The following is a 10,577-nucleotide window of genomic DNA, read 5'->3' as shown; positions in this document are numbered from 1 at the left end:
CTCATAATAAATTATATTTTTTATTAAAAATAAAATAATGTTATTTAATTAATTAATAATAATAAATTATGATATTATTATTATTATTATTTTTATGTAAAAGATATAATTAATAATTTTAAAATAAAATAAAATATGTATTTAAAAATTAATATTTTAATAAAAATATTTACAATTATAAATGGATCCTTACATACATTATATGTTAAATTAATATTATTTGTTATCAGAAGAAAAGAATTTGTATATCAATTTTGTGTGAGGAATGGGAAAGAAAGGGGCTGAGATCCGTGCCCTAATGTGCGCTTTGTGCCCTGTCCCATGTTATTCGGATTGAAGACGCAGTATTCACTGTATAATTTGGGGCTGCCTGCTCTTCTCCACTCTTCTAGACCCTTCTTAGGCAACTCTACCCTCTTCCCCTCGCCCCCCGCACGCCATAAATGAATGCAATCCAAGTCGTAGCCTTTCCTTTCCTGTAGAACCGTCCAGAGACCTTTACATACCCTCATTCTCCGCCTCCGCCTCCCCCTCCCCCTCCCGTACACTCGCAAGGCCAAGACCCCTCATACTCCTATCGTCGCAGTCACAGTTCCACAATGGCGAAAATGGGTGAAGGCGACAAGCGCTGGATCGTGGAAGACCGCCCCGATGGAACCAACGTCCACAATTGGCACTGGGCAGAAACTGATTGCCTCGATTGGTCTAGGAATTTCTTGAGCGACCGTCTCTGCAACAAGACCCTTCTCTCCGGGGAAGGGAATCTCTACATCAAGATCAAGAAAATTGAGAAGCTCGAGGGAGAAGCATACGTCAACATTCGTAAGGGCAAAATAATACCCGGCTATGAGTTGAATCTAGTTATTTCTTATGAAGCCGAGGCTAAAGATTCTGATGGGAGCTCGGTGCTTTTGAGCACTGAGGGATCTGTGGAAGTTCCCTATATTTCCGATGAGAATGCTGGAGAGGATCCCGAAATTCGGATTACAATAAAAGATGATGGGGGGATCGGTAAAAGGCTGAAAGACGCGTTCATCGCCAAGGGGAAGCCGTTTGTGTTTGAGAAAATTAGGGAGTATGTTGATGCAATGGCAAAAGGTGGACCTGCCAAGGACGATTTGGAAAGTAAGAAAGTCACGGCCAAGAATCCAGTTTCGGGTTCTGCTGCTGCGAGTAACAGTGCTGCCGCTAATAATAGTGCCTCTAATGCGAAGGAGATTAAGAAGAAAGAGGAGAAGAGAAGGGAGGGGTTTAAGACGATAACTATGAGTGAGAAGTTTAGTTGTCGAGCCAGGGATCTATATGAGATATTAATGGACGAAAATAGGTGGAAGGGCTTCTCACAGAGCAATGCAAGGATAAGCAAGGAGGTAGGAGGGGAGATTAGCATTTTTGATGGGTCAGTGACGGGGAGGAACCTGGAACTGCAGGAGGGCAAGTTGATTGTTCAGCAGTGGAGGTTTGGGAGCTGGCCAGATGGCATTGTGTCCACGGTATAGTCACTATATACTCAACTTCAACTCTTGACATGGTTTTAGGTTTTGGTAGAGTTGTGGATGTCTCTTTACCTGATGTGTGTGCTTGCATGATTGTTGCATGATAATGCTTTATGTTGCTAATCCTAGTGTTGTTTGGGTTGGGAAAGCAGTGATAACGTGTGATGCTTTGCAATTAGACCTGTGCTTGCATATGTGTTTGGTTGTGTAAATTTAACCTGTTAGGTTAGATCAGTGTTTCCTTGTGGTATATTGAGAACGTGTATTTGAGTTATGCTTATTGAGGATTATGAATTGATATAGAAGAGTTCTATGCGTGTATGCAATTTAGAGCTTTCATTTGTGTGCATCAGCTGACTTAAAATGGAATGCATTGTGGAATATCAATTATGTTCATGTGTGCATGAGCTGACTGAGTTTGTCATAGATGTTATTACGCACTATATTTTATGTTACGTGGAATGTGCGAAGTATCAGTGGCTTGCATATGTATTAATTTGTTGGACAGTTCCTTTTTTCTGGTGCATTCATCTAGCGAATCCGAACCTGTTGTGGTGTTGATAGCATGCTTTTATGATGTTAGTTTTATACTTTAGGCATTCAATGGCACTAGACTAGAAGTTGGTGGCCTAATTCAATGATTTGATAATGAGTTATTAATTGTCTAGGTTCGCCTTACTTTTGATGAACCGGAATCTGGAGTGACAATAGTCAAGCTAACACATGCCGATGTGCCAGAGGAAGACAGGTCAGTTTCTATTAGGGGGTTCTTTCTCCATCTTTCTTGCCATGGCGATTTGGAGTATAACTATTTTGGATTGATTTTAATCATGTAATTGTGGTGACAATGCAGGTATGGTAATGCCACTGTGGTAGAAAACACTGAGAGGGGATGGCGCGATCTTATATTCCAAAAAATCCGGGCAGTTTTTGGGTTTGGAATTTGAAATTTATATCAGTCGATTATAGAACTTTGTCATTGTTTCAGTGTTGCACCAATCATGGACACATTTCATGAAGTTTGTCGTGTACTTTTATTCTCTCGGTATTTCTTTTGCCTGCTGAATTGATATGGCTGTGAAATTGAGAACAAGACTCCCGTGTTTGTAACATGGGACTGAACCATATGCTTGCTACGGTGTTCTTATCTGCCTCTGATGGGGTTTGCTGCATGTTTACTTTGCCTTTTTATCATATGGTACTGTTTCTTGTGATGCATTTCATTCATGCTTAGATGTAGGGTGAGATTTCTTCTGCCTAATGTCTTATTATTTTTTTGTTTTGGACATGATGCATAGTTTGCGGCCGTTTGGTTAGTTGATGGGCAGTGCCTTTCCTCTCTAGCGGTTGGTTGTTCCATGAAACATGTTAAAACATACAATCAGTCAGTTGTAGATAGATTGAGAAAAGAGAGATGAATTGCCTTGCATTCTTGTGTCGTCTTGCATATTTGTTTACATGTAGTAGATCAAGGTAAAGAAAAAAAAAGAAAAAAAAGAAGAAGGTACATTCATCACACAAATGGCTGAATCATTTGCCGGACTTCCTCAACCACGAGCCACGCCTTGTGCCCTCCGATCACTTCTGCCTTGCTTTCGCCATCTTTCCATATCTGCAGGCATTGTTCATTCATTCATGTGCATTTCTATACATCTTCTAACCTCATCTCCTGTGAGTTCAAACCAAACGCTACCTGAATTGTCGGCATTTTCTTCATTCCATTCCCAGACCAGCCAGCGCCCGCAGCCATCACAAGCACAAGCAGCAAACATCATCAGTGAGTGCAGTGCGGGCTCTGTTAGCTTTGCTTGCTCATAATGTGTGCATAGATGATGCCACACTATACTATACCATACTATACTTAAGACATTAAATTGAAACCTGACATTTATTTATATGTAATTGTCACGTACTGATATGTTGCCGCGCTTCACCAATGCCTGCGGCACGTTGTTGACGTCCACGCAGTAGAATTTTATCCTGTCCTCAATTAGAAAAGCCAGACCAATTAGTTAATATCTATTCATCCCTCCATCGTGCACGCTCCATGCTCCATGTATGTATAAATAATATATACATGATATATCCCAGTCCTATCCAACCTCAAAACAAGTTCATTCTCATGGCCTAAGATGCAACTCACTCACTTTCTGTCATACTCCGCAGCCAATTTCTCCAACTTGGGTTTCAGATATATGCATTTTCTGCACCACGAAGCCATCCTGTCCGACATTTCAAACCGCAGGGATTAATCCGACAGGGGAACCAATTAAGCAAGCAAAAATATCAGGCTCTAATTAAGGCCCTAACGAACTAAATGCCACACAAATAAATAAATACATATAATAATTATTAGTATTACAAGTTTCCACATCCTTCACATCTCTTTTGATCTTTTTTTAAACCGTTCTCCCAGTTAACGTCCAAATAATGGAGTTCGGGGGTTGGATTAGCTATAGCTAGCTAGGTTTACCCAAGCAAGAACCACCTCCATGTATATAAAATCGAAATCCTTCATACTAACTAAGCTAAGCAAGCAAAAGTTGAAGTGACAATTCCAGAATAGACAGGCAGACGGCTGAGGAGTGAGTGGCTGTGGCGTACCAATCAATAAGAATAGGCTGAGACAGCTCTTGAGCTCGTTCCAAAATCCGATCAAACTGCTCGCAATCTTGAATAGGCTCCATCTCCAGAGAATCAGGCTTGAATAACTCTGGCCAGAATGACGACGAACATGCCCTTACATCCCTCTTACTTACTCTTTTTTTCTCCCAACAGCCATACTCACCATATCTGCGGCTGGTGCTGAAGCGAAGGAATCCGATAAACCAGATTGAATAGTTGCCCAAATTAGAAACCGCGGTTGCGGAGGCGGAGGAAGGGAAGCAGATATGGCTGAAGGGCTCCTTATGCTGCAGGAACAGAATGTGCGGATTTGGCGAGGATAATATGGATGAGCACGACATGCTTATGATCCGATCCGGGTGGGGGAAGAACCGAAGAAGGAAAATTGTGGGCTGTGTCCGCTGGGTGCGGGGTGGGGTAGCGTGTGTTGGGTGTATCAAAATAAAGCGGAGATATTTTAGCATCAGCGCTTTGAAAATTCACAAATACTATTCCCTCCGTTTTGGATAAAATTATGTACGATACTATAGATAATGAAATTTGGAACGGTCAGGATGTTCAATTGAAAAAATGTGCACCGTCCACAATATATACACAAATAATACATAGATATTTGTGTTATTAGTTCAATGTCTTGTACATGCGGAAATTAGAATTGAATATATATATTTAAAAAAATAAAGTAAGACATACCAAAATTAGAGAAAAAAAAAAAAAAAACGTGAAATTGAGGGAGTAGCAGTTACTTCAACTGTAGTGTTTGTATAGGTTTTTTTTTAACTTTTTTTTTTTTTTTTTATGAATTTTTTATACATGGATACCGTATATAGTAACTTCAACACAGTGGAAAGCCAGTAGGTACATGTATGTATGTATAATATAATTAGGTTTTAATGACTGTTGGAAACCACGACCGTTATCCGAAAATGTATACCGGTTAAACCTCCGGCGAAACTTAATACATTGCAAATAAAATACTCCATCGTCATTTAATTGTATACGAATTTTAAAAAAAAAATAGATAAAAATATAAATTTTTATTTTCTTGGATAAAGAAAAAAATAAAAAAAAATAGTATTTTTTACTAAAAAAATAAATAAAAATAAATTTAAATGACAAAAAAATAAATAAATAAATAAATTTGAATGATGAATGAGTAATTAGTTTTGAAATAACATGCACATGCCAAATTAATCATTCTCATTTTTGTGTATCGACTTTTTGGATTGCTTCATTAATGGAGGATGGCTGGGGCTGGGGCTGGGGCTGGGGCTGGGGCTGGGGCATTTATTTATGTATTTATTATTTTGATTGGACTTGAGGCCATTTATTTATTATTAAGTGAGAATTGGTGGTTGTTGATAAATCTAATGATCTGTAAATTATTAGTCATATATATCAACTTCCCTAGCTCTTTCAATTCCTTGGATTAATGTACCATTTTAATTATGATAGAGGACGACGATCACGACTTGTGTGGCCACTTGTTTGGGTTGGTTGTTCGTTCTTAGTAAATTAATGTAAGTAGAGCATATGAGATTGTACTGACTACTTTCAACTGTTGATATATATAGTGTATATATATTTTATATATTGATATATATATCCTACCTAATATATCTCTTGTATAAATATAATATTGTATTCTAGTTGCGATTTAACGAAAATAGAGTTTATTCCATAAATCGTAACATGGTATCAGAGCCATGCTTTTTTCCGACCAAATCGAAACAACCCACGAATTCCAGATAGCATATTTCCGACCACTTCCGACCGTCATCGCCACCACCATCGTCTTCGCCGTCACGAGACCGGCCGGACACCGGAACAGTTCGGCGAACGGCGGCGCGTGAGCCTCACACGCGCCCGACGTGTTTTCCGGCCGGACGCCTCGCCGGCGCGTGGAGGCGCGTGCGGCGGCCGTTGGCGGCGATCTTTGCACCGTCATGTTCGAAATTTGATTTCCTCCGCGATGGTATCTTCACTTTTTCCGTTTGAGCAGTTTTTTGTATCCGGTTGACTTTTTGTGTTTCGGGTTTGATTCGGTTTCTGTCGTTTCGGCTTTCGGCTTGAGGTTTGAGATATTGTTTTCTCTTGATTTTCTATGGAAAATATGGATGTACATATTCCGATCAATGTTGTTATGTCCGGAGATAATTACAGTTTGTGGGCACAATCGATGAAAAGTTTTTTGATAGGTCGGAAATTGTGGCGAATTGTTACGGGAGATATAGTTGCCCCCATTGCTCCGGTTTCTATAGGAGAAGTTACGCCTACCGCCACAGTTGTTGAATCTTATATTGAAAAATTGGAGGAATGGGATAGTAAAAACCATCAAATTCTCACTTGGTTGCGCAATACTTCCACTCCGGCGATCCATGTTCAGCTTGCCCAATTTGACACTGCCAAGGCAGCGTGGGATTTCTTGGCAGTCCGCTTCCGTGCTACTGGTTTGGTACACTATTATCAGTTATGAAGCACTCTCCACGATCTAAAACAGGAATCAGGACAATCTATCAATGACTTCCTTGCCCAAGTGCAACCCCTTTGGCATCGGTTGGATCAAGCAGAGATCAGTCCTGATCATCATCGCCTCATTCAGGTCTTGATGGCTTTGCGTCCAGAGTATGAGGCAGTTCGTGCCTCTTTGTTACATCGGCATCCACTTCCTACCTTGGATGCAGCTATTCAGGAGATTCTGTTTGAGGAAACTCGTCTCCACCTAGCTAAGGCTCCTCAGCTTGATTCTGCTCTTGCGGTCACTGCCCGAACTCCTACTCAGAGTCGTTCTCATCGTTGCAAAAGATGTCAGTCCTCTGATCATGACTTCGGTCATTGCCCAAAGGTGGAGTGTCACTACTGTCATGTTTTAGGCCATACTATACAGTATTGCCCCACTAGGCCGTCTCGCTCTGGCAGTAGTCACTACAAGCCTCGGCATTCTCGTGGACCTCAGTCTGGTACCTCCTCTGTCACAGCCTCTGCTGCGCCTGCGCCTGCGCCTCCTACGATTCAGGACCTGGAAGCTCTTCTTAAACAGGTTCTATCTTCCAATACCGTCATGTCTACCACATCAGGTAACTCTCCTTGGTATTTTGATTCTGCTTGCAGTAATCATATGACCTCTGATATACGCCTTATGACCTCCACATCCACCGCACCATCCTTACCTCCTATCCTTACTGCCAATGGTACCCATATGCGCATCACCCATACCGGACATACATCCACCTCATCCTTATCCCTCCCCGACACATACTGTATCCCTCAATTAACCTTAAATATGATTTCCGTTGGTCAATTAGTTGATCAAGGTCTCACCGTGATATTTTCTTCTACTGGTGTGCAGGTTCAGGACGCGCAAACCGGGCGGACTCTTGGGAAGGGCCGGAAGACGGGCCGCTTATTTGAACTTACGTCACTCCAGGTCCCTCGTCCCTCTATCTCAGCTGCCACCACCTCTACACCATCCTGCCTTCAGTGGCATCATCGTCTCAGTCATGCGTCTTCCAATAAAGTCAGGTATTTGATTAGTCAGGGTAGTTTGGGTTCTGTTAAGTTTGAAACTTTTCATTGTGTGGATTGTTCGTTGGGAAAACAACCTGCTGTGTCATTTCCTCATAATACTTCCATTGCGGATACTCCGTTTTCCTTAGTTCACTCGGATATTTGGGGACCTTCGCCAGCTGTGTCTATGAATGGTTCTCGTTATTTTGTGATTTTTATTGATGACTATTCTCATTTTACATGGATTTACTTTCTGCGGCATCGTTCTGAACTTCCATCTATTTATATGACCTTTGCTAAAATTATACATACCCAATTTTCCTTTACCATAAAATCTCTCCGCACAGATAATGCTCTTGAGTATACTGATTCATCATTTCTTAGTTTCTTATCTGATCAAGGTACTGCTGTCCAACGCTCTTGCCCATACACCTCTCCATAAAATGGTCGCGCCGAACGTAAACACCGACATATCCTCGATACAGTCCGCACTCTTCTCTTATCTGCCTCTTGTCCAGATCGCTTTTGGGGGGAAGCCGCACTCACCGCTGTCCACACTATAAATCGTGTCCCTTCCTCTGTCCTGGGTAATGTCAGTCCTTTTGAAAGACTATTTAATCGTACCCCTGATTATAGTCTTCTCCGCCCTTTCGGTTGTGTCAGTTTTGTCCTCCTCCCTCCTCATGAGCGCATTAAGTTAGAACCTCGCGCGCGTCTGTGTTGCTTCCTGGGCTACGGGTTAGAACATAAGGGTTATCGTTGTTGGGATCCCATTTCCAATAGGCTACGTATTTCTCGTCATGTCACATTTTGGGAGGATACCAAATTCTCTTCCTTGTCCCACTTCCGAGTCCCCTTTGATTATTCGTCTCCGTTCTTTGCCTTGTCCTCTCCACCCCTATTCCCTTCCAGTGACACGGCTCCGTCTCCGTCTCCCGCTCCTGACGCTGTCCCGGTTGCGCCTCCTGAACCGCTGCTGATCCCCGAGCCTACTCCTACTCTCGACTCCGATACATCACCACCACCAGAGCCTGACACGACTTCGATCTCAGCCCCTGATCCTGGCCCTCGTCGTTCCACTCAGGTTAGTCACCTTCCTACTCACTTACTTGATTATCACTGCTTCTCTGCCACCTTGTCCCATCATGAGCCCAGGTTCTTTCGTGATGCGTATGCGGATCCGTTGTGGCGGCAGGCTATGTCTGAGGAGTTGCAGGCTTTGGAGAAAACCCATACGTGGGATATGGTTGATCTTCCCCCTGGCAAGAAACCTATTGGCTGCAAGTGGGTATTCAGAATCAAAACTCACTCTGATGGATCTATCGAGCGCTACAAAGCGCGTTTGGTAGCCAAAGGCTACACCCAGCAGTATGGTATCGACTATGAGGAGACATTTGCCCCGGTTGCTCGTCTCACCTCTGTCCGTTGTCTTATCGCCATCGCTGCCGCTCGTCGGTGGCCCCTGCATCAGCTTGATGTCAAGAATGCGTTCTTACATGGTGATTTATCCGAGGATATCTACATGTCTCCTCCTCCTGGTTTTCCTACCTCTTCCAAGGTATGCAAACTTCGCCGTGCCCTATATGGTTTGAAACAGGCACCTCGAGCTTGGTTTTCGAAATTTAGCTCTGCTCTACTCCAGCTTGGCTTTACTTCTAGTGATCATGATTCGGCTCTTTTCCTTCGACGTGGGTCAGCTGGAATTACTATTTTATTGCTTTATGTGGATGACATGATCATTACGGGAGATGATGCATCAGGTATCTCCGAGTTGCAGGCTCATCTACACCGCCACTTCGAGATGAAGAGTTTAGGGCCTCTTCGGTACTTCCTAGGACTTGAGATCTCTGACACCTCCGACGGATATTATCTCTCTCAAGCCAAGTATGCCTCCGACCTCCTATCTAGTGCCGGTCTCACTGACTCCAAGACTGCTCCTACACCTCTTGATGCTAACTGTGTCGTCTTACTCCGATGGACGGCGTTCCCCTTGATGATCCGACTTTGTATCGTCAGCTAGTGGGAAGTCTCATCTACCTGACTGTCACTCGACCGGATATTGCTTATGCCGTCCATATCGTCAGTCAGTTTATGTCTGCTCCTCGGACGACTCATCATTCTGCTGTCCTACGGATTCTCCGGTACGTCAAAGGTACTCTTCTTCATGGGCTTCATTATTCCGCTCGTTCCTCCTTAGTTTTGACCGGGTATTCTGACGCTGATTGGGCGGGAGATCCCTCTGATCGCCGCTCGACCACCGGGTTTTGCTTCTTCCTTGGCGACTCGCTTATTTCATGGCGCAGCAAGAAACAGACGGTTGTCTCCCGGTCCAGTGCAGAGTCTGAATATAGAGCCCTTGCCGATACCGCTGCCGAGCTTCTATGGCTTCGCTGGCTTCTGGCTGATCTTGGAGTGCCTCAGCCCTCTGCCACTATTATCCATTGCGACAGTCAGAGCGCCATGAAGATTTCGACAAATGATGTCTTCCACGAGCGTACGAAGCACATTGAGATCGACTGTCACCTTGTACGTCATCACGTTGCTCATGGAAGCATCTCCTTGTCTCCTATTTCCTCTGCTGATCAGACGGCCGACGGATTCACCAAACCTCACCTTCCCGGCCGTTTTCAGTCATTTTTGAGCAAACTCAAGTTGGGTTCCACCGTTCCACCTTGAGTTTGAGGGGGGATGTTGATATATATAGTGTATATATATTTTATATATTGATATATATATCCTACCTAATATATCTCTTGTATAAATATAATATTGTACCCTAGTTGCGATTTAACGAAAATAGAGTATTGTATATAATAGTGTATATATATTTTATATATTGATATATATATCCTACCTAATATATCTCTTGTATAAATATAATATTGTACCATAGTTGCGATTTAACGAAAATAGAGTTTATTCCATAAATCGTAGCATCAACTATCAGAA

The 10,577-nt window shown here is 42.7% G+C and overlaps 2 protein-coding genes across 3 annotated transcripts; one reads left to right on the top strand and one right to left on the bottom strand.

Annotated features, from left to right (window-relative positions):
- Positions 1 to 341: 341 nt before the first annotated feature.
- Positions 342 to 2,668, top strand: LOC127264556 (uncharacterized). Its single transcript, XM_051294146.1, has 3 exons — positions 342 to 1,493; positions 2,165 to 2,244; positions 2,350 to 2,668. Exons 1-3 carry the CDS (start codon positions 600 to 602, stop codon positions 2,441 to 2,443), a joined length of 1,068 nt encoding a protein of 355 aa, XP_051150103.1. The 5' UTR covers positions 342 to 599; the 3' UTR covers positions 2,444 to 2,668.
- Positions 2,669 to 2,896: 228 nt separating this feature from the next.
- Positions 2,897 to 4,597, bottom strand: LOC127264572 (thioredoxin-like 3-1, chloroplastic). 2 transcript variants are annotated; one of them, XM_051294148.1, is made up of 5 exons: positions 4,101 to 4,597; positions 3,644 to 3,718; positions 3,410 to 3,476; positions 3,190 to 3,236; positions 2,897 to 3,108 (listed from the first exon to the last, which is right to left on the bottom strand). In XM_051294148.1, exons 1-4 carry the CDS (start codon positions 4,583 to 4,585, stop codon positions 3,210 to 3,212), a joined length of 654 nt encoding a protein of 217 aa, XP_051150105.1. In that variant the 5' UTR covers positions 4,586 to 4,597; the 3' UTR covers positions 2,897 to 3,108; positions 3,190 to 3,209. The 2 variants fall into 2 exon arrangements, with proteins under 2 accessions (XP_051150105.1, XP_051150104.1); XM_051294147.1 differs by having other exon boundaries at positions 3,190 to 3,207; positions 4,101 to 4,593.
- Between the last annotated feature and the right edge of the window lie 5,980 nt (positions 4,598 to 10,577).

Source organism: Andrographis paniculata, unplaced genomic scaffold (genome assembly GCF_009805555.1).
Source record: "Andrographis paniculata isolate CXL003 unplaced genomic scaffold, ASM980555v1 Contig17END, whole genome shotgun sequence".
Taxonomy (NCBI): domain Eukaryota; kingdom Viridiplantae; phylum Streptophyta; class Magnoliopsida; order Lamiales; family Acanthaceae; genus Andrographis; species Andrographis paniculata.
Note: the sequence above shows the minus strand (reverse complement) of the source record. Positions and strands in the feature narration are given on the sequence as shown.

Coding starts and splice junctions, on each gene's coding strand:
- LOC127264556 (XM_051294146.1), top strand. CDS start 600: ATGGCGAAAATGGGTGAAGGCGACAAGCGCTGGATCGTGGAAGACCGC. Junction 1,494..2,164: donor CAGATGGCATTGTGTCCACG/GTATAGTCACTA, acceptor TTAATTGTCTAG/GTTCGCCTTACTTTTGATGA. Junction 2,245..2,349: donor GATGTGCCAGAGGAAGACAG/GTCAGTTTCTAT, acceptor GTGACAATGCAG/GTATGGTAATGCCACTGTGG.
- LOC127264572 (XM_051294147.1), bottom strand. CDS start 4,585: ATGCTAAAATATCTCCGCTTTATTTTGATACACCCAACACACGCTACC. Junction 3,719..4,100: donor CAGCCTATTCTTATTGATTG/GTACGCCACAGC, acceptor AATGTCGGACAG/GATGGCTTCGTGGTGCAGAA. Junction 3,477..3,643: donor GCTGCGGAGTATGACAGAAA/GTGAGTGAGTTG, acceptor AATTGAGGACAG/GATAAAATTCTACTGCGTGG.